Source organism: Calidris pugnax, unplaced genomic scaffold (genome assembly GCF_001431845.1).
Source record: "Calidris pugnax isolate Ruff unplaced genomic scaffold, ASM143184v1 scaffold34, whole genome shotgun sequence".
NCBI classification, from domain to species: domain Eukaryota; kingdom Metazoa; phylum Chordata; class Aves; order Charadriiformes; family Scolopacidae; genus Calidris; species Calidris pugnax.
The window spans coordinates 2,052,654-2,080,205 of NW_015090771.1; the positions used below are offsets into that span (position 1 = coordinate 2,052,654).

Below are 27,552 nucleotides of genomic sequence, written 5' to 3' on the forward strand. Positions count from 1 at the left end.
CAACACCCAGAAACCTCCACCAATTTCCCTGGTGGACACAGCAGAGGCGAGGGGCACCCACTGCAAGAGAAAAATGAATGCACACGAAACACTTCAGAACACGAATTTCTGGAATGTGCAGATTATTCTGGAAATATTTCTCGAGATGAGCAGTCACGTACAGGAGGAGAGCACCTTGCAGGCAGGGAAAGCACAATTAGAAGTTCAAACAGCAGGACAGTCTGATCTGACATACGGAAACCCTGTGAAGCTTTTCCCATTCGGAAGGCTAGAAAAGCTCTACCAAAATTCATTCCCCAAAACCATCAGGAGCAGCAGGCTTTTAATGAGCCTGTGCCAAATGAGCCTTAGCTCCACACTGAGCGTGCTGTTCGTTATGATTGCTTATGAGAAAATAATAGCTGTTCTGGCCTCTTTAAATATTAGCTCATCTGGAACCAACTCATTTCCAGTACTGGATAGCAGGTGAAAACTTCAGTGTGTGTGACTGGAAAACACCATTCTGCCATTTATTTCCTTTTTACATTACAGTCCTGCCTTTTTGTCAAAAAAAAGTTTGGTAAAGAATTTGCCAGACCTATACTCCGACCTATACCAGTACTTTGACCTGTACTTATACTGAGGCCTATACTAATTACTGAATCACTGCCCATGAAGTATTGGGGAACCCAAAACCCCTCTAGGACGCAGCAGATTGAGCCTTCGGAAGGACCAGCACCGGGCAACACCCAGAAACCTCCACCAATTTCCCTGGTGGACACAGCAGAGGCGAGGGGCACCCACTGCAAGAGAAAAATGAATGCACACGAAACACTTCAGAACACGAATTTCTGGAATGTGCAGATTATTCTGGAAATATTTCTCGCATGGGACAGGGGCATGGCGCACACCGGGCACAGCTGGCCACCCTAGAGGGGGGTCAGGTCCCGCTGACGGGGCCGGAGAGACCCCGAAAAGCCCGGGGGAAGGGTCCGCTTCCCCGCCGTGGCGGCCGGGGCGGGCCTCCCCGGGCCGGGGAACTCCGCGGCGGCCAAGAGGGACGACAACGCCCGGGGAGGTGCCGCTCCGCCCGCCCACTTCCTCAGCGGCCCGCCGAGGCGGCGGCGGCGGGCAGCCCTCGTCCTCCGGCGGGACGATGACCCAACGCCGGGAGAAGCGTCCCACCGCGCCGCTGGACGAGGAGCTGGAGGCGCTCGGGTGAGGGGCGGCCGCGGGGCAGGAGGGGCCGCGAAATGGCGGCCCCCGCCCAACCCCGGGGGCGGCGGAGGGGCGTGGGGGGGGGGTGTCCTCGCGAGAAATGGTGGCATTCGGGGGGCGTCGGGCACCCCGAGGGGAGCTGACAGGGTGGGAGCTGCTGGTTCTTGCTGCTGGATTCGGTAATGAAGTGAGAGGAATAAGATAATCATAGAATCATAGAATTGTCCAGGTCATTCGGTAATAAAGTGAGAGGAATAAGATAATCATAGAATTGTCCAGGCTGGAAGGGACCTCCAAAGGTCATCTAGTCCGACCTCCCCGCAGTCAGCAGGGACACCCCCAACTAGACCAGGTTGCCCAGGGCTTCGTCGAGCCTCTCCTTGAGTATCTCCAGGGATGGGGTCTCAACCACCTCCCTGGGCAACCTGTTCCAGTGCTCCACCACCCTCACAGTAAAGAACTTTCTCCTAATCTCCAATCTACGTCTGCTCCCCTCCAGCTTAAAGCCATTGCCGGCACAGCTGGCCACACTAGAGGGGGGTCAGGTCCCGCTGACGGGTCCGGAGAGACCCCGAAAAGCCCGGGGGAAGGGGCCACTTCCCCGCCGTCGCTGCCGGGGCGGGCCTCCCCGGGCCGGGGAACTCCGCGGCGGCCAAGAGGGACGACAACGCCCGGGGAGGTGCCGCTCCGCCCGCCCACTTCCTCAGCGGCCCGCCGAGGCGGCGGGCAGCCCTCGTCCGCCGGCGGGACGATGACCCAACGCCGGGAGAAGCGTCCCACCGCGCCGCTGGACGAGGAGCTGGAGGCGCTCGGGTGAGGGGCGGTCGCGGGGCAGGAGGGGCCGCGAAATGGCGGCCCCCGCCCAACCCCGGGGGCGGCGGAGGGGCGTGGGGGGGGGGTGTCCTCGCGAGAAATGGTGGCATTCGGGGGGCGTCGGGCACCCCGAGGGGAGCTGACAGGGTGGGAGCTGCTGGTTCTTGCTGCTACCATCTCAGAGAATCATAGAATGGTTTGGGTTGGAAGGGACCTTAAAAATCATCGAGTTCCAACCCCCTGCCATGGACGGGGACACCTCCCACCAGACCAGGTTGCTCAAAGCCCCATCCAGCCTGGCCTTGAAACCCCTCCAGGGATGGGGCAGCCACAGCTTCTCTGGGCAACCTGTTCACCACCCTCACAGGAATTTCTTCCTGAGATCTAAGCTAAATCTCCCCTCTTTCAGTTTAAAACCATTCTCCCTCATCCTATGGCTTCATTCCCTGATCAAGAGTCCCTCCCCATCTCTCCTGGAGCCCCTTTAGGGACTGGAAGGGGCTCTAAGGTCTCCCAGGAGCCTCCTCTTCTCCAGGCTGAACAACCCCAGCTCCCTCAGCCTGTCCTCGTAGCAGAGGTGCTCCAACCCCCTGATCATCCTTGTGGCCCTCCTCTGCACCTGCTCCACCAGGTCCATATCTGTCCTATATTGAGAGCTCCAGACCTGCACACTCCAGGTTTTTAAATAAACTAGGTTTTTTTTCCTAACGAGCCCGCTGAAGGGCTTAACGCACAGTGTGCATCCCCTCAGAGAAGCTCAATGCCAGGGTTCTTGAGGTGGGTTTGAGAGGGCGGCAGGCTCCTGTGTATAGAATCATAGCATCATTCAGGGTGGAAAAGACCCTTGGGACCATCGAGGCCAACCATCAGCCCTACTCTACAAAGTTCTCACCTACACCATATCCCCCAACACCTCATCTAAACGACTCTTAAACACATTCAGGGATGGCGACTCAACCACGTCCCCGGGCAGCCTATTCCGGTGTCTGGCGCAGGTGGAAGGGAGAAATAAGTAACAGAAAAATTAGAGTGTAGGGAGACGTTTCAAATTCAGTGGAGAGTGAGAGGCAAAGGGCTACAGCTTCCCACAGAGAAGCTCTGCGGTGTTGACACCACCTCCCTCAGGAAGAGCCCCGGGTTGTACCTGAGTCTCAAGGGAGCACCGGACCCAGAGCTTGCCCTCAGAGCTGCCTGTCCTCCCCGGCTGCAGAGCTCTGCCATCCCCTTGGCCTTCTTGGAACTTGTCCTGGCCCCCTGGCCCAGAGGCCGCCATGCCAGGTGCTCCTTTGCTGGGCCCTGTGAGGCAATAGGCTGCCTCAGGCTGCCTCAGGCCGCCTCAGGCGTCGGGGGCGAGAGCAGTGGGACGGGTCACGGCAGTTACGCAGATGTCACCCTCACTCAAAACTCGAGGAGTGAAAAGGAAGGCCGGAGATTGCAACAGACCTTGCTCCTCCGTCCAGTGCGACTTCGCCCGTTTTGTCTGCCAGTTAGTTTTGGGTTTTGCCGGAGGAAGGCTGAGGCCGCTTCCTGCCCGGGCAGCATTGCAGGGCCCTGTGGGGCAACAGGCTGCCTCAGGCCGCCTCAGGCCGCCTCAGGCGTCAGGGGCGAGAGCGGTGGGACGGGTCACGGCAGTTACGGAGATGTCACCCTCACTCAAAACCCGAGGAGTGAAAAGGAAGGCCGGAGATTGCAACAGACCTTGCTCCTCCGTCCAGTGCGGCTTCGCCCGTTTTGTCTGCCAGTTAGTTTTGGGTTTTGCCGGAGGAAGGCTGAGGCCGCTTCCTGCCCGGGCAGCATTGCCGCGGGTGAGGAGAAGTGCGGGCTGGAGGAGCGGGAAGGGTGGGCACTGGGAGGGCAGGGTGGGGAGGGTCAACGGCAGCAAAGTGAAGGGGAGACAAAGTGGAAGAAAGGCCGGTGAAGAGACCGAAAAATCAAAAAGGCTCTGGTGCCTGCATTCGAAAAGAACAGACCAAAAAAGTAAAGGTTTTTTGCTTCCTGGGTCCTTACGGATAAGGACCAAATCATGGGGGTTTTCTTGTGAAATGAAGAAATTGGAGTGTAACAACGGGGCTTGGAATTAGTATCTCCACACTGCTGGTATTTTCCCAAATTTAGAAGAACCTGTTAAGTGCCTGTTACTGAAGCATGTAACAAATAAGAAACAAAGTAAAGTCGCTTTGCAATGGTACCAAGAGTAGCCATTATATACTTTTCCTTTACATCCCTGACATCTTCCTTTACGTAAGGTTATGCTCATCCTACAAAAGTATCTACAGGGAAAAAAAAAAACCAAACCAAAAAAAAGATTACAGGGGAAAAAAAAAACCAAACAAAAAAAAAAGAGTTGAACCTTCTGTGGAAAGCACAATTCCCAATTGCTAGACTTCTGTGCATTTAGACTATATGGCCCTAGTTGATTTATGCCAGTAACCTGTGCTTACAAGCAGCCTCGCTGGTTGGCAAGGAGTTAGTCCTCACAGATGATCTTGTAGGACTTTAGCTTGATGTGGTAGCTGGTGTGGTACTTGATGTGGTACCAGTGAGAAGGAAAGACTACAAATGAGAAGGCAACAAATACGCGCTCTTAAGTGTGTAGCTTCTCTATTTTATTTCCACTTCACAGTGGAAAACCTAAACTCTTCACCCTACCACAAAATACTAAAGCATCTCCTTCAGGGCAGTGTGTTGAGTTAAGTGCACTAAAGGTGAATAAACAATGGCAAGAAAAGATTCCCTTAAAATCATTAAGCAAAGCTCGTTTTTCATCTAGTACTAAAGCCACTTTGTTTATGCTTTCTTCTGAAGAGGAAAAAGAAGTCCTTGTACACCAAACATTTTAGTAGCATAGTCTAAAAGATCTGTTAATGTAAATACTGCTGTGAGAAGTAGGTGTGTCACTCTCCAGACCATAACAATAAATTCTCAGCCACCAAACCCCTAAACTTAGTCCCTGGTGCAATCACAGTGCTGAGTTCCCCTTACACCCAACAGAGTATCTAGCACAACTGAGACCTGATTCTGGTGAGGGAGTAGTAAAGACCAACGGAGACAAGGGTCATTCAAATGAGGAGCAGCTTTGACGTTCACATATCTTTGGGGGGAATTTGAAGTAGGTTATTTTAGAGCTTCTGCTTTACTGTGCAAAAGTCAAAGAAGTTAAAGCTTTGAAGAAGTGTGAAATGAGAAGCACTTTACTTTTAAGAGAAAGGAGATTGGGTATCAGGATATCCTCGTAGTTTACCAGGTCAACTGGTCATTAAAATAGAAAGTTGACAGCAATGTAGATGGGTGTACAGTGTAAAACCTGTCTAACTCTCTGCTAGGTTTGGAGGACCTGGTATTCACTGGGCTGTCCTAGATTAATGCTCCTGTAATTAAAATGAGAGTTATCAAGAGCTGGTGAGAGCAAGAGGTGGGAGGGAGAAGAGAAAAAGAACAAAACATGTTCAAACCCCACCTTTATTTTACCCCTGCTTTAGAGATATCCTATCTGTCACTAAAAAAACCCCAAGAAATAAGATTTAAGAATCCCATTTATCATCAGGGACAATCACTGAAAGATCTAGACATACGTACAGCTGTTTATCAGATTGGATTGTTTTTCTCCATAGCCTCAGTATGTGTAAAGATGAACTTTCTGACCTCACAACAAAAGAAAGCAAGAGGCATGGGTTTAGCTGCCTTTTTAAAAAAAATATTATTATTTTACTTTTTTTAAACTATATCATTCAGTCTAAGATGGCTTATATTTGTTTGGAGAGTTTGGGTGGTCAAACAATCAAGAGTTCAGAGTGAAAATTCAGATTACTGTCAGTTTCAGTATTGGATCATTGTCAATGATCCAATAGGTGGAACTAATGCCTAGTGAAAAGGTAGATCAAAATCAACATGATGTTAAAAACGTGTTAGCTCGTTCATTAACTTCTTCCCTAAATCTACCAAAATATTTAAAAGGGAGCACTGAAGTTTGTCAGAAGAAACATAAGCATCTTGGCTTAATGGAAAAGGAAATTGACATTGTGAGTCTGCTTTGGAAGTCTCTTTGGCTGTTTCTGGAGTCAGCCGTTTTTCCAATTGCATTTATTGCTGTTTCTGCCAAAAGGACAGCCTGCGCACTGCAGTGTGAAGCTCCTGTAGCTGATCACGTATGGTGTGAGTTTGGGGAATTCCACATTGCAGTTCTTTTTATTTGCGCAAGAGATGAGAATGTGGAATATCTCGTCATCCGAGTACTTACAGGCTGGTCTGGTAACTGGGCTTCGATCCCAACATAGCATAGCTTTGGCGACACTTTGCCTTTTGGAGGTGAAAGGAACGGGGCAAGATGAAAAGGGCTTTGTAACTCTTTGCCTTTTGCAGTCTGAGCATTCTTTGTCATCCCTTGCAGCACAGCTTTTATGTTTCTCCAGCTCCAGGTTTGACAATACCATGACAGATGGTATTTAGTAAGACTAAGTGATACACTTCACGCTTGGTTTTATTAAGAGAAGAGAAATTAGACCACAGGCCTAGATCAGATGATGTTAAAATTGGAGAATTGAGGAACTCATATGACTGGGATGGGGCAAATGGTCATAAGAATTTTTTTCCTTCATCTATATTTCTAATTTATACAAGGGCAAAATTCCAACACCTAGAAAGTGGGCAAAAGAACTGGGTGAAAATCAGAACAAAGGCAGTTGAGAGAAGGGGGTGGGAAAATGGAAGTGAAAAGCAGAAGCTGAACTAGTGAAAGCCTACAGTTAGAAGACATGAACTTTAAGGCTGGATACAGTGATGTTACTTCCTCATATTTCTATTTTTAAATTATTTTTTATATGAAATGGCACCCCTGTATTGCAACAAATTACTTGACACAGGTTTGCAATTAAACGTTTCAGTGTTTCACATTGAAAAGATGTCTAATAAATAACAATTTTGGTTGTATGCCACCTGTAACATCTATCATAGCATTCTTACCCTTTTGTAGGTTCTCTAAAGCTCTGTCATGTTGTGTGCTGTTATAAGCATTGCCAAAACTTCACTTCTACTGATGTGAGGTACAGAGAGCCCTTTGCGACTTTAAGATGGCAGGTAATGCTCTTAGGGTTTGATATTAGGAAAAAAGCTAAGATAAAATAAAAAAAACAACCACACAAACCTTGACAGATGTGATCTGAAATCCAACATGCAGAGAACAGAAAAGTAGTGAGGCTGTTTTGTAGTGTAATTTTTGGAATACAGGAACGTGAAGGGCATTATGTCCAGCCAAAGGAGATAAGTCAGTGCTTTCCTACTCACACCCATCAAGCATTACAGTGTACTACTCTTTTAAATTAAGAATGGGAATGTGTCTTTGAAGCTAGTATATACTTTCAAAGTGTAAGAAAATTCAACTCATTGTGGTAATTATTTTTTTTTAAATATGAAAAAAGGTACAAAACCTGTCAGCATCTACCACCACAAAAAAAAAAAAAAAAAAACAACCAACAAACAAACAACAACCAAAACCACCCTCAGAGTAAATAAGTGCTCTGAAAAATACTGAAGTCCTACTGAGAGCACATCTGGACCATCTGTCCCTAATGCAGATCTCTGTTCCCTTTCAGAGACGGAAGGGAGATGAGTTAGATTTGCTGCGTTTGTGCTGGGCTCCTGCAGCTCAGGCAGCCGAGGGGCTTTCACAGAATGATATGGGGTTGGAAGGGACCTCTGGAGATCATCTAGTTCAACCCCCCTGCCAAAGCACGTTCACTTCCACAGGGACAGTCACCAACCGAGGAGCACAACCGAGGATCTTCTGTGGTAGGGGAGGGAGCTTCTGGGAAGGGGGCAGAGAGATCACCCAGCTGAATACTGAGGATCCCCTTCCTGCTTCAGAGGAGGAACTTTGAATTGCCCGACTCTTTACAAAAGCAAGCCAAGTGTGTGCACAGTTCCTAACTCTACGCAGGCTATAACCATCTGAGAACATAGTCTGGTAAGGACACAAAAAATAAGCCTGACCTCTGCTCACTGCTTTATCTCATAGCTGGGCGTACCTCAGATTTATCATTCCAGACACTAAAAACAAATGCCAGTCAGAACTTCTAGCTGTCCTCTCTTCTGGCACTAGCTATCTTTCAGTTTTATGAGGAAGAAAAGGGAGTGTTTCTGCTGGGTGTTACGCAGTTCGCACATAGAAATGGCTGAGAAGTACTCCAAGTCACTAAACATTCATCCTTGTGTACCTTATATATTCCGGTATTGTTAAAAAGTTAGTCCACCTGATGCCAGTGACAGGTTTGTTCCCCAGCCCCTGTGTACACAGGCAGAAACGTTTTGCAAAATATCCATATTGTTTGTCAACAGCACTATGAGAAGTGACAGATGCCATATCTAATGGCTGTCTCATCTGCAGGGGATGTCGAATTGAAGCTTCATTAACTAAATAGTTTCATTAAGTTTTTCTTTGAAACATCTTGGGTTGTTAAAGAAAGGAACAAATGAACATTTTGAGGATGATGTTCGTGCCTGAAGGAGTTTCCCACCCCAAACATAGCTGTAACATACTCCTGATCTTCGCCACTGTGTAGGGAGGTCACTGCATTAACTACACAGAGATTTTAATAAAAGAAGGTATTTTAATGCGAATGTGTCATGTTCTGGAGTCGTGATGATTAGTGTAGCTGCAGTGGTGCAGCTGGCCAGCATAGACATGGCTTGTACTGTGGCAGTCACCAGCTCACCCCACGGGGGAACCCCACTAGTGACTGGGTGGGCAGAACCTCAGGGGAAGGCTGTGTGCTCTGATGAGTTTTGGTTCTCCGGGGCACCGTGTGTCTCATTTCTTTCTGCTCCTTCTCTTAACAGCAATATCAGTGTAGCCCTTCCTACGCTGTCACTAGTGCAATCTGATCTAAAGAGTAGACTGATTTCTGAAAATGCTTTATTTTCCAAAGAGAAAACAAAGGTAATCTCACTAGGGCTGCGTGCCCATTTTCAGACATGCTTTCATGAGCAGACTCTTGCACTCCAAAGAGCAGGAAGAATAGCGTAGTCCTTCTGCAACGCACACTGACAACACAAACACGCTTGCACATATGGAATAAAGTGATTTAATGTAATTTAGGACAAAGTTAAAGTAACAAGAATAGATAAATGACGGCAATTCTAAACTCTGAAACTGAGATCACTAGTCAAATTGGCGATAAAGAACTCCAAAAAGGAGGGCATGCAGGATTTTTTTAATAGGAGAAATGAAATAATCAGAAAAGAAAAACCTCCTTGAAGTATGTATGCATTTGAGACAGGAAAGCATGCAAGGCCAAGGGCAGCCAGCAGAAGCGGCTCTGAAGCAGGGGAAGGATTTTCTTCTTGTGTTTCTTCAGAGAAATACGAATCAGGAACCCTAGGCAGTTTCTGCACTACTGGTGATTATCGGTCTGACAAGTGTCAAAGTACAGAACATATTTCTGGATTCTTATATAGTGTATACAAGACTCTACAATGTGGGTCAAGTAAAGATGACTTTTGGGAAGACCTTCAGAAACAGGCCAACGTGCAAGATCTACGCATAGTTCAAAATGAAAGAGTTTAAGACAAGACAGTTCAGCTTTTTGAAGGACTTGCTAGGGGCTTCAAAGAGATGAGTGTTTGGAAAGCCTTTTGAGTTCATTAATTTCTTGTTTTAAGGGGGCAAGAAGATCGATATAGTAGTATATTTTCTATCAACAGTTTCCTGTCCCAGATACCACTCAGAAAACAACCAAAACTTAAGCTAAAGATGACCGTTCTTTACTGTGCCTTGTTGAATGAGCTGTGTCTCTCACCTTGATTTACTTGCAAATTTCAAAAGAACTGCCTAAAAGGTTTTTTCTAAATAAGATAGATAGAAGAATTTTCCCTCTCACAAATACTTAAATTCAGCTGAAGTCTATCTAGTTATCTAGTAGTATCTAACCACTGTTATGGTTTGGATTTCTTTTTAGTCCTGTTTATTTGTATTAGTGTCATCAGACAGGCTTGATTGGGATAGTAGACTATTTGCATAGGTGTGTATTTGTTTACCTTCCTGGTGGTCTGTGTGCAAATGCTAAATTTTTCACAGCATTTTAAAATTCTACCTAGGTTCATGCAATTGGAACAAATTTTGAGTGACCATTTTCAGAGTGGAACATGCAGGTAACCTGACAGTTATTACTGATTGAACTGTTTGTGACTGTCAGGGAGAGGAAGGAAAAAAAAAAAAGAAAAACTATGTATAACACAGTCGCTTTGGCACTACAATCTGTATTATTGTCTCACATCTACTGCTATTTTTTAAGCTGAGCAAGAGGAACACGGTAACGTTTGAGGGATTTTGGTCTGAGACAGCATATTTAGAGTGGTGCACCCTTGTCTGCAAAGACTTAGAACTGCACTTTAAAACAACATTATTTTGCCAATGAAGCAAGTCTTTTTTTGTTGTTGGTTTATGGTTGGATGGTTTGGGGTTTACAGTCACTTTGGCACTACAATCTGTATTATTGTCTCACATCTACTGCTATTTTTTAAGCTGAGCAAGAGGAACACGGTAACGTTTGAGGGATTTTGGTCTGAGACAGCATATTTAGAGTGGTGCACCCTTGTCTGCAAAGACTTAGAACTGCACTTTAAAACAACATTATTTTGCCAATGAAGCAAGTCTTTTTTTGTTGTTGGTTTATGGTTGGATGGTTTGGGGTTTTTTTGCATATTGGTAAAATTTCGTTAGTCACTGGCCTTGTATGTATAAAGAGAGAGTAAATTTAAACACAGTATCTTTTATACTTGTGACTTCTATTTGAAAATCTTAGTCAAAGGCTTTTTGGAAATAAGGTTACAGAACAATTATGAGCAACCACAAACCGAATGTCCCTCCTTTATGGAAATGACCACTAACAGATTTTTCTCAATATATATGCTTCTTTTGCATAGAAGTGAGAAAAATGGTGTTAGGAAGCTCCACCCAAAACACAGTGTCATCTTCTCAGCCGTAGGTCCGGCCAAGCGTGCGTGCTGATATGATCCTCATCGCATCGGGGCAGATCTGACCTTTGACTGGTACTTGGGCAGTTAATCCCAAAGCAGATTTTGGCTAACAGGTGTTTCAGAGGATGACACTTTGATCTTTAAATATTCATTATTTTATTCTACTGTGCAGATGGCCCACGGAGCACGTTCTAGAGCCAAAGCAGCAACACCCTGCCTGTATTGAGTTTCACATGGACCTTGTCTTCTACAGGGTTAACAGTCTGGAGCCTCTTATAAAGCAATTTGTCAGCCAGCTGGCCTTTCAAGTAGGCAGCCGTCTAAATACAGAGATAAATCTGTGTGTCAGGTGCCAAGTGGCAACCTGCAATGAACAGATAAGGAGAAAGAGTATACAATTACACCTCATTTCAATTTGAAGACTGCCACAATTCAAATGCCAGGAAGTGCTGTGATCACACTTCTGCTTTCAGTCAAACTGTATTTCTCCAGCTGAAACAGTAATAATAGACTTTGACCCCCAATGCTACAGGCACACACAGTTTGAAGGGAGAGGGAAGAGACTCAGCACCCGTTCCACATAGAGACAAGGGGAGAAGCTTGCTCCCTGCAGGGCTGTGCCCCAGGTACAGTGTCCCTGTCTCCTTCTGCAGCAGAGGTTCTGGTGTGTGTGTGTGTATAATCATTGATATCTGCACGTGGCATCTCTTACAGGACAGTCACTCCAGGCTTTTATAGCTGCGGCTCTATTTTGTGTTCAGTTTCAGGCTCATTTCTAACAAGACCCTTTTCCATTGAGAGAAATCAGGTGTTTCTAATTGTGAATCATTCTGGATGGAAATGAAACCATAAATAGTATTTAATGATCTTTTTTGCAGGATTTTTCCCCCCCCGTGGATTTTGTGGAATTTTTCATATTAAAAAACTTAATGAAGATAGTTTTAACCGAAGTTAAACAATGCAGCCATTTTGATTATTTCCTGTATTGCTTGGACCATGGATGGCTGAGCAGTAACAGTGGTGAAATTTCCTGAGTTTTCACTTCAAATTCTGTCGGTTAATTTTGGTCCCTTTCTCTGTTCCTTCTTAAAATGAAAATTTTAAGCTTAGGCCAACATGTTTAATTGCAGATCTTAGCAGTGCAGATGAACTGAGTTACGAGAAATACAGAGCTTGGGAGGAATTTAAGTGTTGCCTGTTTGCCCCAAAAGAGGAAGCGTACCAAAGCATGTAGATACGTCAGGAAGTACAGATTCTGAAAATAGACAAAGGATCCTGTATACCCCCCAAAATTGCTTTCACCTTACCAGCATGGACCTGGGTAATTTGTTGCTTATGCAAGTAGAATGTGCAGGGGTTTTTTGTAGATTCAACAAACCATCAGCTGTTTGTACACAACTTTGTAGCTAACAAAAATAAATAGTTTTTCCGAGTGTGTGGAAAGGGGGCTGCTGAAAGGGGCAGAGTTCTGTGTAACCTGTGTGTGCCTGTGAGAAGGATATTCAAAATTGTAGCAGAGTTAGTTGCAGTCCTTCCTCTTTCTCTAACTGAGCTCCATAACGTGGAAGAAGCGCTCAGTTAAGAGCTGAGTGAATGATGCTTTAATTCCTTGTGTCTTCCCAGGTGGTACCATGACAATCTTACCCGGCACGCAGCAGAAGCACTGCTGCTTTCCAACGGGCAGGATGGAAGCTATCTCTTGAGGAAGAGTAACGAGAGGGAAGATCTGTACTCCCTCTCTGTAAGGTAGAGTATGACAGAAGTGAATTTATCTCATGCCGCGCAGCTAGCAGTTTTACAGACTTCACTCACTCTCATGTTTTGTTTTTGTGTCTCATGCATTGAGATGGCCTGCAGATTTTTTTCCTAGGGCTTGAACTATTTTAATATTTATTCCTAATGTATTGGTATAATTCTGCTGCATGACATTTTGTTAAAAGGAAAGCAATATTTTCTCGAGTGGATTTGAAAATTGCTCTCATTTTTCCAAACCATGGATTAATCTTATGGGGAAAAACATCATTCCACAGTTTGGCTGCAGATTTTCTGTCTGCGTGATAAGATTCTGTATGGCAGTTACAAGACTTTAAGGAACAGCTGATGGGAGTAGAAGAGTTTTATGGTGAGAATAGTAGCAAATATACCAGTTAATAGACATGCTACCATCACCAGTGTCTGGATCACTGAACAGGAACCATCATCTCTGAGGGATGATCTAGCATTTGGCTGGATGGTTTTACTCCTCCATTCTGGGCTAAAACTCAGTCTTAGCCAGTAACATGTGACTGATTTGCACAATATTTTGCAAGTGACATATTGGGCCCTTGAAGTCAATGACAGCAGTTTACAGCAGTTCAGGACACAGCCTATACAGAGCACAGGTAGCCTGGCCTGGGTACTTCACCACTGAATCACATTTAAAGAGTCTCCCAAGAGGGAGAGAAACCACAATGTTTCAGAGAAGTGAAATGAAAGATGTCTGTTACACACACAAGGTAGTCCCCACATGCCAGCCGAGTGAAGGTAATTAACCTTAAATACATTCTTAGCCTCTGGAAGCTGTATGATATATTAAGCCTCTGCAGTGAGATTTTTAAGCTAGTGCATGCAGGCTAATTTCTGCCTCAGACCAAGCCTCTGAACAATTAGTGACCACAGCTCAGCTGAACTGCTGTAACTTTTTAAGCTAAAGCCAGTTTGATCAGTATAACCATGCTAGTTATTCACAACCCTAACAGATAGGAACACAGCATGTGCCCTTGAAATTGTGACTTTATGTGTATTTAGTACCAGGAGCTGTTATAATTTGGAAGCGTAGTCGCTTGGAAACTGAGAAAAGCACAATTTGCACATACCCTGTTCCCCACGGGTGTAAAAGGCAAACATGAATTGCTTCACTCATCTGACAGAAGACCTGGGAGCAGGTGTGCCTATACATACGCTGCTGAAATTACTACCTCTGTAGGCAGCCATTTGGACCAGGAGCTTGGGGCAGTGCCCAGCAAATCTGAAGCTGATGGTACAAAACGGGTATTCAGAGTGGCAATGACTCAATTGAGTGCAAGTCTGGGGAAAAAGAATAGTAGTATTTATAAGTAATAGCTCTCCTTGAAAAAAAAAGTGATTTTAAATAAATTATTGCCTTGCTGGTTAATATGTTTTGACTTTAAAATGTAACTAAATATTATTTGAGGTACTCTACCTCAGACAATTTAAAAAAATAAATATCTGGAAGCTAGTTTTAAAAGGGATTCAGGAAACAAGTTACTGTAATAAAATTTAAATAGCTGTTCTATTAATAGCTTACTGTAATAAAATAAAATTTAAATAGCTGTTCTATTAATAGGAAATGGAAACTAAAGTGTTAGTTTAATTGTTAGTTGGTGAAAATAAATTTGCTGCTTTAACAAATTCTAGCCTTAGAAGACCCAGAAAAGTCTACTTCAGGCCAATTCTAATCTCTTGTTTAGTTTTCCCTGTAGGAACAAGAGTTATTTACTGTGTTACCTTATGAATTGAATATCCTATTTGGGAGTTTGAGCTTTTATTCTGTTACATTAGGTTTTTTTGGTGGCACAGCTCCTTTGAAGTACTGTTTTTGATTTTAAAATGCTTTGATAATTTTCTGCTTTTTGTTTAACTCTAAGTTTTCCTTTCCATTTTTTGACTAATATTAAAACTTAATTTTAGAGGAAATGGAAACTAAAGTGTTAGTTTAATTGTTAGTTGGTGAAAATAAATTTGCTGCTTTAACAAATTCTAGCCTTAGAAGACCCAGAAAAGTCTACTTCAGGCCAATTCTAATCTCTTGTTTAGTTTTCCCTGTAGGAACAAGAGTTATTTACTGTGTTACCTTATGAATTGAATATCCTATTTGGGAGTTTGAGCTTTTATTCTGTTACATTAGGTTTTTTTGGTGGCACAGCTCCTTTGAAGTACTGTTTTTGATTTTAAAATGCTTTGATAATTTTCTGCTTTTTGTTTAACTCTAAGTTTTCCTTTCCATTTTTTGACTAATATTAAAACTTAATTTTAGAATAAGTAATTCAATTTTGTTCTACATTTTTGTAGACAATTAGACAATTTAGAAATTCTAGCTGTCATTTTCTTCTGAAAAAAAAAAAGTGTCTTCTGTAGCTTTTAATTAAATTTTTTTCATTTTTGTTCTACATTTTTGTGGACAGCATAACTTTAGAAATTCTAGCTGTCATTTTCTTTCTCTTCTGAAAAAAAAAGTGTCTTCTGTAGCTTTTAATTTCTGGCTCTGCCTCACAAGGAACTTCAGTCACTATTATAGTTTGTTTTAAAAGGAAACAATGCTTAGACATCCCTTGAAGTTTCTATTGAGAGCTGCAAGAAGAGGGACCAAGTATTGCCTGAAATTGGGTCCTCCAGCTGAATTAGCCAACTTTAAAAAAGGAAACAGAGTAGAAGTTGCTCTCATTGCAACATTGTATTTCTTGTGAAATTAAATTGAAAAGACGAAAAACCTGGGGTGTCACAGCAGCTATTTGGTGTTGTAGGGGCATCTGCACTTGGCTCGGGTTGTGTCTCAGCTGACTGTAGCACAAACCACACAGGAGGTCAATAGAGTCACCTTCTACAATATCACAAATACTGTTCAAAGATAAATATTTGTTTAAATTCCTGTTTGAAATTATGATCTCCTGTGGTAGTGGCAATAAACAATGGAGAAGGTGCTATAAATCCCTTTCTTCACCATATTTTCAGTGTATTTGCTATATACTTTTTTCCTGAGACAAAGTTTTGTCTGGACTATTTTGGATGCTATTAACAGAAGTAACTTTTTCACAGGAGAGATACTTGCCATAAGTGCTTCAGTGTCCTCTGAAGTCAAAATACATGCCCATCCAGGAAGTGAGGCCTTGCACACTTCTCTAAATACAGCTTTCATAAACAAATGCTGTTACTTCCCTGGCAAAGGACCCTGGTTCACGTTTGACATGGCCCACCGTAGAGGAACCATTCATCTGAGCATAGAGACAAAGCACACACTTTCTAAAGCCTTAGGTATCTAAATAAATCCCTGCTTCAGTGAAGGACACAGCCTATTTTTGAAAGGGAAACAAGATATTGCCCACCATAGAGGAACCATTCATCTGAGCACAGAGACAAAGCACACACTCTCTAAAGCCTTAGGTATCTAAAGTTAGGTTATTAAATCCCTGCTTCAGTGAAGGAGACAGCCTATTTTTGAAAGGGAAACAAGATATTTTCAATGAGATCATGATATTACCTGAAAAGACAGACATATACTGAGTAATATAGATACACCATCAAGACAAAAGCCTGGTAAGAGAAGGGATATCATCCTGCTTAGACAGAAGGCTGAAAACCTCGTTTGTGACTATTTTATTGATTGCTGCAAGAGTTAATTTAACTTACTTGACCTTTCTAAGCTTTCATTATCTTCTACCTGTAAAGCAGCAGTAAGATTTTTCTTATTATCTCCTACCTGTAAAGCAGCAGTAAGATTTTTCTTAATAAATCTGTGTCTCAGGTGTTGAGTATTAGTGAGGGACAGTAACAGCAGTAGTGTTTCTGCTAAGACAGTGACTGGCAGCCTGTGATCCGGGCAGATTTCCTGTAGTGGAAGCTGCTATTTAAGGGTTGTACATGCCAAATGTCTTTGGCATTTATACCTTGACAAATACTCCTTTTTTGTTTCAGGGGAAAAGATTCTGTGAAACACTTCCACATTGAACATACAGGAACTTCATTCAAATTCGGATTTAATGAATTTTCTAGCTTGAAGGAATTAGTCATGCATTTTGCAAATCAGCCTTTAATTGGAAGCGAAACAGGTAAGGAGAGCCATATGTTTGTGTGAACACATTTGTAGTCATGCATCACAGAGATCTGATTAAAAGGAGATTCCAGCGTGTTATCAGGTAGATCTATTGCTGAAGTGTTCCTCTTCACGTTTGTATTAACCTCTGTATTTTGTCAGAAATTCACGTTTGTATTAACATCAGGTATCTAAGGTGCTCCTTTTCAAAAACTCTTTCAAGTACTCCAAAGACAAACCACATGTAAGCTTACTGGGCTTTTGCTAACTGAGGGCATGAGCTCCTTTTGATTTCTCTGAGAAGGAATCATTTCAAAATACAAGTGTATTGGGAGGAGCAGAACCTTCTCAAAAAGGGTAAAACCAAAGCAGAGTGTTTAGTGAGGAAATACGTGTTTGTCTGTGAAGTTGAAATCCCCCAATTAGAATAAATGGAAGAGGGACTTGAAATTCTTTAGCTCCACTATTCTTCATCCAAGGAAGAAGTCTACAGTGACATGTTTCTTTTTTCTGTAGGCAGTGTGTCCTGTATTATGTCTCCCTTTCTGTCTACAGCAGATCAGCCTCCTGATGCCATCTGCTATCACATTGATTTGTCTTGGTTTTAAGAAAAAGAAAGAAAAATACAGGCTTCTTTAGCAGCCAACATGCTACCTGAATTTAGAGTCAAAAGATTAAATTTGATTCCTACAAGTGAGTTGAACACCACCAGGCCAGAATCACTGGAGAAACAGATGCATATTATAATGATAAGGCCAGTTTTAGGTTTAGTTTCAAATATAACAGCTGAAGATATGTCAGTAAAAGTAAGTGCCAGAAGCTTCAGTATCCGGTGTAGAAAGTGTATGCAAATAACACAGAGTAGTACTAATTATATATGCAAGAGACCAGTTAAATAATAGTTGGCATATGCAATAACTGTAATATGTCACACACTAAATGCTCTTGTAACACAAGCATTAAATTCAAGGGTGGCTTTGCAATTTTTTTTCCATGAAGCAAAATGCAGTGGTACATTCAATATGGCACTTACCATTCAAAGCATTATTTTTTTATGTTGCTTTAAAGAACATTTAGAACACAGAGTTCCCACATGTCTTGTGTGCCAGTAAGCTGTTTTTTCCTGCCAAATCAGACATGCACCCACAGGCCTAACACTGTAAAGATTTTAGTTGACATATAAAGCTTGCATTTCCCCATTCCTTCACTGCACGTGTTACAGACATTAGCCATCAAGGCATTGGTGTTATGTGATCTCTGTGGACAGGATCAACACTGCTGAATGATGGGCTCACTTGTCACCTTAAAGCTCCCTAATCAGATTCTGCTGGCTCTGTGAAACCTCTTTAAGTTGGATGTGCTACAGAATAAGAAAAGCCCTTTGAACATCATATCAAGAAACCTTCTACCTTAACCTTATCATGAACAGCAGTAGAGTGGAAGAGACTACTCAGGGAATGTCCCATCAAATACAGGTGTCAAAGGTTTCCTGGGCAGTAACCAATTTATACCAAAAAGGGGGTAGAGGCTCGTCAGAGCCCACTCTAAGCCAAGGGTCAGTGTTGCAGAAAGACTGGCCCAACACAGGGTCACACAACAGAAGGGCCAGCAACAGAGTCTGATTTCTTAGGCCTCGCTTCCTTTCAGTGAAAAGCAGTAAGTGACCTTTGGCTCAGGCATTAGTAGAAAGTAGTTGGACCAGTTTTTCTTATTCCTCCTTACGCTTACAAACAGGTTTTTTTTATATAGAAACACTGTGAGCTCAGGAGTAAGACAGCATGATAGCGTTTTTCATCTCCTCCTTGATTATGGACAGGATTTTATAGAAGAGAGACCCACAAATAGAACTTGTAATGGTTTCCACTATCTTCCATGTTAATTTTGTCTCACTGGAGCTAGTTTGAAGAGGCACACCAGACTCTGATCAGTACTTGAACACACAGGCCTATGGAGAACAGTGGTTCTTTCATACTGGGACAGCTGCAGGTTTGTGCTTCAAGCCCAAAAACCTTGTCTTACTGCAGGGTTTCCCCTCCAAACTGCTGCATGGTCTCACATCTATTTTTCTGCAGCATAATATGTACACTTCCTTCTGAACTACAGGCAGCTGAAACTGAGGCTACTGTGTTCTGTGTGATGGTTTATGGAATAGGCAGGCTGAATCTGTTCAGTAACAATATAAAGCAATATACCATCATATTTCTATATTTCTGTCTTTATTCAGAGTGACAGGGTCAACATGTTTTTCTTATGTGTTTGCTTTGTTTATCAGTTTTCACCTAAAGTATAAAACAAAAACTTTAAGTCATTACCCAGGTAAAAAAGCCAGTCACTTGAAGCTAACATTTCCAACAATGGGACTAATTTATATTCTTCCACAAATCCAAGACAACTCTTGTTTCAGTGCAGCTTTTACTAGTTCTTTTGTACAGTTACCAGATGATTACGTACAAGTATCTTCTGTGGAGAAGAAACATGGAGGACTTACTCGAAAACCAATACTGTATAAAATGTTAAACTAGCCCTCCCAGTTCTGCAACAGGGCTCTTTATCCACAGTGTACAGCTGCTGATACTTCTGTTCTGTGCAACAGCTTAAGAGTGGTTTCTCTAGACTGGTGATGGGGGCGTTCTCAATTTCATTTTAAATAGTGACGCGTTTTCTTCAGAGTGAATTAAATTGATTTTGACTATTCACTTATTGCACGTTGAATATATCATGTTTGCATACACACTCTGTGCCCGCAAACAGATTTCAGTTGGTTACTTCAAATGCAATTTTTCCACTTCCTTTTGCAGCCCTTCGCATTACAAAACATACTTTAAACTATTTCACTTTTAAGTTACTCAATCACCTGTAGGTTTCAAGTTCAAGTTCTTACCAATTCTAGCATCCCTCCTCTTTAAGGGCTGACAATAATCAGCATAAAAATGCAAATGGGGCAGCATTTGGTATGCTGTGACATTATTTTTAAAGAATGAGATTAGATGGTGTAGCAGTTACTATTATAAGGAGGTTTTTCACTGTTGTGAATAGTGAAATAGATTCACTATCCAGAATGCAGCTTTTTGTAGAGAACATGCAATGAACATTACCTGCTTTGGAAAACAAAGAATGGCTATAATCAAAATGTTGCTAACTGGAAAGAACTATGGTGAAACAGTTAAAGGTGACGGTAATGTGGACTTACTATTGGGAAGGCTATATCCTAAATTCTGGCAGATAAAGTAATTTACGCAGCAAGCAGCGGGTTGTTGGCAAAACCAGGATGACTGTTAGGGCCTCATATCTAGTCTAGCATCCTGCCTGTCCACCCCACCAGCCAGCCTCCTGTACAGGAAGGGAATTTAATGTGTCAGGGGATCGATTCCCTGCAAGCACTAGTAAGTTTAAAGGTTTTAAAAAGGCACTGTATACAGAAGTGAAGAGGGTTTTCAGTCTTGTTTCAGAGATGTAAGAACAAATTGACTCTCACCATCCAGGGATGGGGGAATGGAATTAGGCAAGATCCAAATGCCCAAAGCATTGAGGACTCCAAGCAAGACAATAGAGCCAAAAAAGTAAGACTGGGCAAACAAATCCAATGCCAAGTACCCCTTTGTAGTTTTCAGGGCTGGATTTTTATAGAAAATACCCCTTGCAAAGGTGATGTGGGTTAGAAATATTTGTCTGGTTTTATCAGTGTGGGAGTAATTTATAGTGTCTGATTGTTTTCTGGCATGAACGTGACTTGAGTCCTGCCCCCTTCCAAGGAAAACCCCTTACAGGGAGCATCACAGAGATCTTGGGGAAGTTATTGCCTTGTCCTAAAATTAAAAAGATGTAAGAGCTGAAGTTAATCATGCTGCAAACAGGCAACTGCTACCATTTATTTTCTAAGACTGTCTTGCCAGATGAGTTTCTCCTTCTCTTTTTCCTCTCCAGGAACCTTAATCGTACTGAAGCACCCCTACCCACGGGAGGTGGAAGAACCTTCCATTTATGAGTCTGTCCGAGTTCACACAGCGATGCAGACAGGAAGGACAGAAAGTGATCTTGTTCCAAATGCTCCCTCAGTAAGTTGTGTTCTGGTGCAAGGGGTGCTTCTCCTGATTCGGGTTTAGTACGACTGTTGGAGTGAACTACGGAATAACACCAATAATTCACCCTTTTATGGGTTCATAAATGCAGGAAGCCTTTCCTGAGCAGGGCAAAGCAAACACAGACTTGCTAGGTACAGTCCCATGACAAATAAAGCCTTTCACAATTGTTGTCACCGAGACATTCACTGGGAAAACATTGTCTACAGCTAACCTAGGTAAGCCTCACCCTCCAAACAAAGAATATATAGAAGGTTTTCAGTCTTCTGTTCTCTTCCTCTTAGAGTGCCATCTTAGCAGTAACATTATAAGCAATTTGAAAAACCACACCACATAAAACAAGCACGATTCTTCCATCTTTCTGACAACACTCCTCAGGCTGTGTGCGACAATATATATGTCAGGTTGTACTGTTAGCCCTTGTGTTGCCAAACATCCCTTACAGCCAGTCTCCTCCCCCCAACAGGTGAGGGGAGAAATACACTAAAGAGCAAAACAGTAAAAAGCTACAGGATTTACCACATTTTGTCTCACTCAGTGATTATGAGGATTAGATGACGGGAAGCAGTCCTCCCTGACAGACAGAAACTCATTACTTCTTATTTTTGCAGTCATCTTTGTTAGAATTATTTTGCCCAGTTAGTAATACACAGCCTCCTTCATAACTGGGAGAAAGGAAAGAACATCTGTGACTTTCTATTTAGGCGTGTTAGAAAATGACCTTTTGAAAAAAATATTCAAAGACATGCAAGACAGGCAGGGACACATTTGGAAAGGAAACCCCAAAATGAAGTGTGGTACAACCAAGTCGTTAATATCTGTATCCTGATAGGCAAACTACTCAAAAGGGTTTTCTGGCATTTTCATACTTGGATTTTATTATTTTAGAATTGCCTTGTCTTAAAGCAGGAAGACAGTTTGCTGTATTCTGACAAAGTCTTAAACCCAAAATAGAGTGGTACAGCAGAAGAGCCTCCACCCTTTCAGCCCTAGTCATTTTGAGCACAGTAAAAAGCTGTGTCATACTAAAAGCTACACCTTACTGGTGTGAGAAACAAGAGAACATCTCCATATCCATTTGGACCACCTGCTGTGACATCTGTGACTCACTTGGACAGTAATTAGAGACTTTAAATCCCTAGTGACTCATATCTAAGCAAGACAGGTGGTTTGTCCAGAACAGTGTTGCTCAGAACAGAGAGGAAAGTTCTTAATGACATACTGTAGTATATTTTTGGAGAAAAAGACGACAAGTTACATTAATGTAGGCTAATAGAGTCAATAAAATAACTAGTTCTAATGTCTCACAACCAACCCTTCATGGCTGAGTTCCACTTCAACTTTAATGACATACTATAGTATATTTTTGGAGAAAAAGACGACGAGTTACATTAATGTGGGCTAATAGAGTTGATAAAAGAACTAGTTCTAATGTCTCTCACAGCCAACCCTTCATGGCTGAGTTCCACTTCAACCTCCAAAGGAACTTGACTTCCACATAAAACCAATAAAAAAAAAAGCAGTATTTTTTCAGGAGGAAGTAGTAATTAACATGGTAAGAATTTGGTTTTCAGAGATCAGCAGTCTCACAGTTGGGGCTCTGCCACAGAGTTTCAATGAGTACCTGAGAAATCATAAGGTCCCAGCGTCACTCATGGTGGCAGAGAAACAGTTCAACAAACACTTTCTCAGTTTGCATCTTGAATGAAACACATTTTTCCTCTTCAACATATGCTGTTTGAGAGAAGAAAATGCCTAAGTAAAACAGTATTTCCCTTGCATTTCGGGAGTGATTTCTGTGGGTAATTCCACTGTCTGGTAAACCCCAGGCGTTTCTGTTTACAACAGGCACAACCAACTAACCTTACTATTTACTTTACTAAACAAACTGTAACTGCAAGTATTTCACTGTGTTTGATTGAGAAGATGCAGGCCAGAAGCTTGCTGAGGGAGGCACGGTCTGAGAGCTTGCCTTGAGCCCCAGCACAGGTCCATGTTTACCCTCATGGTGGGTCCAGCCCTGTGAGGGGAGCACAGGAGTGAGGAGAAGGCCTGGGGCCACGGGAAGGTTCCCCAAGAACAGGCTGCTCTTTCATCTTATGGGTACAGGCAAAGATGTGGGAAATAGAAGCAGAGCTCAGTCACTAACCCCCATCCCTTTCCTTTTTCCTTCACAGCTTGGTACAAAAGAAGGATATTTGATAAAACAAGGCAAAATAGTCAAGGTAAGGAAAACTCTTAATCCTAGCTTCCATGCTGCAGTCACCTGCAGAAGCTAGAGGCAATGCAGAACTGAAATAGCTCCACCTGCATTCCCCTGCAGAGAGGAACAATTTGTGTTTTTAGCAACAATAACAAAGCACGACTGTAAACCAGAGCAAGGCAACAGCTTTAAAGGTTTTTGTTTCTGAAGAAGCATTATGCTAAATTCTTACAAGACAATTACCATCCATTCTTGATCTTTCAGAATTGGAAGACAAGGTGGTTTACACTGCATAGGAATGAACTTAAGTATTTCAAAGACCAGACAGTAAGTAGCAAACACCAGCTCTACTCTTTAAACCTCTACAGAGGCAGCTGCAACCTCCTCATCTCTCTGCCTTCTTGCACCTGCATCACAGCTTCCCAAGCCAAAGCTTCCCAAACTGTCAGACCTTTCAAATAAAGCCAGAATTTTGCTGATGACTTCAACAAGAGGAAGTTAGTAAGTTTTACAGCCAGAAAACATTTATTGTGCTCTCTCAGTCTTGCCTACTAGACAGAGTTGTTGTTTACCAGACATTGTTTGGATTTTAAGCTACCAGCACAACACAGCTTTTATTGGTAGCTTTGACACAAAACCTGACAGACAGCAGTGCTATGGAAATATTTCTGCAAATACTGGTAGTGTATTTTGCATTCCTCAATTCCATTCTTCTATTTCAAGTGGTCCCACAGTATACATAGAAAACCCTTCACTGAAAAACATCTTCCTTCTTAGCACTCTGCTGTCGATTAACCTGCTGCATCCAGGGAAAACAATTTATCCTTACAGTTGCTGTTCCAAAAGAAGAAATACCTCTAGAATTTCTCTACCCTTGCAATACCTCCAGTTGGGGTTCCTCCATAAACACAGCACAACTGTTTACCTCTTCACCCCTGCCAAGCCCTGTTTCAAGCATCTAACAGGTTTTAACACAACGACATACACAACTCCCCTCTCTCCCCAAACATTGCCATTTATAAATGGTTAAGTATTTGTGGCACCTTCCATCAGTTTTCATTTCAGTTCAAGCCAACTTGCATTGAGTTTCCAGGATAACATTTCAAAGAGCAGCACTCCAAACCTTTGAGCAGCATTTGTGACTTACCAGGTGAGAAGGTGTCTCTGTCCAGGAGCACGGCCTCCTCCCAGGCTCTGGTGTCTCCTGGCACTCCCCTTGTTACTGTGGGGTTGCAGATACCACACCTACAAGTGAGCCACTTGCTGTTGGCCCTGGGATGGCATTTATTAGCATGCCTCAGCACAAGCAGCTTTCTTCTGGGGCTGTGTGTGACTAACAGCTGCTAAGCCAGGGAATAACGTAAGGAAAGGTGAGAAAATGACACCCCCATGCACCTGAGGAAGGACCACAAGAACAGCTGAGGGCGTTTGGGTGGAGGGCCAGCTGCTCTTCCACTTCAGCTGCCTCTCGCAAGCTGCTGAAGAGGGTAAGGCCGAGAGAAACCAGTCAAAGAAGGAACTCCCACATTTCAGGGAAAGTAAAACTCTTAAGGGATAGTTGTAGTGAGTGCTCCTGGGCCTGTCCCCAGGGAGTTAGCTACACACACACTGCTCAAACAGCAACCCTCATCACTCCTGTGACAAACACTGCTTTAGCTTTGCCTCTGCGTTTCTCCCTACCCAGCTGTATCCTTTTAAAGCACTTAGGAATTAATGAAGTCTCCAACAGCTGGTTAGGCCTGATAAGACCTGTGACCATCCCCTTGTCTCTGTCAGCCTTAGCTGGAAGTTACACCACACGAGCTGCAGTGTCAGCGATGTTATGATCCATCAACCAAACCCTCAGCTGTCTACATCCAGCTCAGGCTTCCCCGCAGTAGAGATCTCCTTTGTTGTTTGTTTTGGATCTGAACGGACTGTCCTGGTGTTTTATATTTAGCTCAGTTCATCCCCCAGTGGCACTGTCGTTACCTTTGCTAGTTTGGGTTTGTGGTCTTACAGCTACTGCACCCATGCCTGTAAAAACCTCATGTGCCTGTAAAGGTCCGGGTGCATGGAAGATGAACTGAACGAGCCTTAGCTTCTGGTTTTGTATGTTCCTATTGTAAAACCGTTTTATTTTCAAGGCCACAGAACCAATCCGTGCACTTGACTTAACTGAATGCTCAGCTGTGCAATTTGACTATTCCCAGGAAAGAGTTAATTGTTTCTGGTAAGTTACCGTGCTTTCTCCACCTTGATGGGAATGTCAAAATTGCCAGGGAAGTTTGAAATGTAACCACTAGCTGCTTCTGAAAGTTCCCTCAACTGATTGTGACCCTGGTGTTCCTCTAACTCAGGAGCCCATTTCTGTCAGCCAAAATCTCACAGTCCTGCCATGTTTTGCCAGATTAGTGCTGGAAGAAGGGTTTTTTGTAGGCAAGGAGGAAGAGTGTAGGCCTATGTGTAGTGGGCATTGCTTTTCCTGATGCTGTAAGCATCTATAATCATCACCTCGACCCATGGAACTCGGGTGCAGTCCAGTTCCTGGCTCAAGCATCGCTATGGGGCACACAGTAACGGGTTCTGTGCCCAGGTGTGGGTCTGTTGTCCATATGGGCCTGGGGCCGCATCTCCCTGAGCTGTAAATGACTGTAAAATCTATCTAAAAATTGTCTATTCTCCCTGCCGCTGGCTACCTGGGGCAGCATCTCCCCGAGCTGTAAATGACTGTAAATCTATCTAAAAATTGTCTATTCTCCCTGCCGCTGGCTGAACAGGAGACAGCACAGCCTCCCTGCCCTGCTCTGTCCAAACACCTTGGTGCAGCCCAGCTGGGTTCAGTTTTGGGAAGAGCTACCAGTTGTTCTAGCAAGTAAGAAATAGTTTTAATCTTTTACTTGCAGTCTAGTGTTCCCACTAAGGACGTACTACCTCTGCGCGAAAACTGGAATAGAAGCTGACGAGTGGATTAAAATACTGCGGTGGAAACTGGTGAGTGGATGGGATGGACGTCCTGTGGTAGGACGTCGCAGGCAGCAGTGCCCTCAGTACTGCCACCATAAACCCTTTGTAGACTAGCAGTTCCCTTTGGAGACTAGCAGTTCCTTTTGTGAGGTGCTGAAACTGGAATACAAAACTGGAATACATTTTTTATTGGATCAGGCCAAGAAGGCCAATGGCAGGCTGGGGGGCACCAAGAAGAGTGTGACCAGCAGGTGGAGGGAGGTCATCCTGCCCCTCTGCTCTGCCCTGGTGAGGCCCCATCTGGAGCACCATGTCCAGTTCTGGGCTCCCCAGTTCCAGAAGGACAGGGAACTGCTGGAGAGGGTACAGCAGAGGGCTACAGAGATGATTAAGGGACTAGAACATCTCTCTTACGAGGAAAGGCTGAGGACTTGGGTCTTTTTAGTCTGGAGAAGAGAAGACCTATAAATACTTAAGGGAGGGTGTCAAGAGGACGGGGCCAGTCTTTTTTCAGTGGTGCCCAGTGACAGGACAAGAGGAAATGGGCACAAATTTGAACATAGGAAGTTCCATCTAAACATGAGGAGGAACTTCATCATTTTGAGGGTGTCAGAGCCCTGGAAGAGGCTGCCCAGGGAGGTGGTGGAGTCTCCTTCTCTGGAGACATTGAAAACCCACCAGGACATGTTCCTGTGCAACGTGCTCTGGGTGGACCTGCTTTGGCAGGGGGGTTGGACTAGATGGTCTCCAGGGGTCCCTTCCAACTCCATATCATTCTGTAATCATTGTGTAATTCTGTAACCCTCCCAGCTCTGTAGCACCCAGGTGCTAATGTTTCTCAGGGTCTGCAAGGAGGGAGTACTTGTTCCGGCTCCCAGGCATTAGCATATTTGGGATGCCCTTCTAACACACATCCTCATCATAAAGATGGAAGATTCTTCCCTCATAAAGATGGAAGAAACTACTTCTGTCTTTAAGGATGCCATTGTGTAGATGGCAAACACGATGGAGCATCAGCACAGGGCGCGTGTTGAGAGGTCATGAAGGAAGCCATGAGAAGACAAACGCTTGAGAGTATTACTTCCTTAAAAAATATCAGCGTTGGGGTTGATCACGCTCGGCCACATCCACACGGAGGCAAACAGCAACGGGTTGTCTTTCTGTTCTAGTCACAGATACGGAAGCAACTGGAGCAGCGTGAGGCCACCCTCAGCTCCTAGCGGTTGCCCCCGTGGCAGGAGCTGCTGCTTTGCGGAAGGGGAAGGTGTTGCTTACCAGAGGGTGGTCTCAGGTGTCTCCGTGACTGGCAGCGGGCACGTGTGTGGGTCTGTGCCTGCAGATGGGTGCTCACCTCCAGCTCTGCATCCACAGAGCTCCTACAGCCCAGCTCTCTCTGGCTGTTACTGTGGAGACGGTTGGTGGTTCCCCCCGTGGCAGGAGCTGCCGCTTTGCCGAAAGGGAAGGCGTCGCTTACCAGAGGGTGGTCTCAGGTGTCTCCGGAAGGAAGCCATGAGAAGACAAACGCTTGAGAGTAT

The 27,552-nt window shown here is 43.8% G+C and overlaps 1 protein-coding gene across 2 annotated transcripts; it reads left to right on the forward strand.

Moving 5' to 3' along the window:
- The first annotated feature begins 1,085 nt into the window (after positions 1 to 1,085).
- DAPP1 (dual adaptor of phosphotyrosine and 3-phosphoinositides) lies at positions 1,086 to 27,420 on the forward strand. 2 transcript variants are annotated; one of them, XM_014941238.1, is made up of 9 exons: positions 1,086 to 1,197; positions 12,604 to 12,726; positions 16,672 to 16,805; positions 20,714 to 20,844; positions 23,046 to 23,093; positions 23,336 to 23,398; positions 25,198 to 25,283; positions 25,957 to 26,044; positions 27,187 to 27,420. In XM_014941238.1, exons 1-9 carry the CDS (start codon positions 1,136 to 1,138, stop codon positions 27,235 to 27,237), a joined length of 786 nt encoding a protein of 261 aa, XP_014796724.1. In that variant the 5' UTR covers positions 1,086 to 1,135; the 3' UTR covers positions 27,238 to 27,420. The 2 variants fall into 2 exon arrangements, with proteins under 2 accessions (XP_014796724.1, XP_014796716.1); XM_014941230.1 differs by lacking the exon at positions 1,086 to 1,197 and adding an exon at positions 1,906 to 2,010.
- Positions 27,421 to 27,552: the final 132 nt, after the last annotated feature.

Bases quoted from the DNA above. Each gene is read 5' to 3' on its own strand.
- DAPP1 (XM_014941238.1), top strand. From the start codon at position 1,136: ATGACCCAACGCCGGGAGAAGCGTCCCACCGCGCCGCTGGACGAGGAG. The intron at 23,399-25,197 runs GTAAGTAGCAAA...TTTATTTTCAAG, and splicing joins AGTATTTCAAAGACCAGACA to GCCACAGAACCAATCCGTGC. The intron at 25,284-25,956 runs GTAAGTTACCGT...TTTTACTTGCAG, and splicing joins GAAAGAGTTAATTGTTTCTG to TCTAGTGTTCCCACTAAGGA.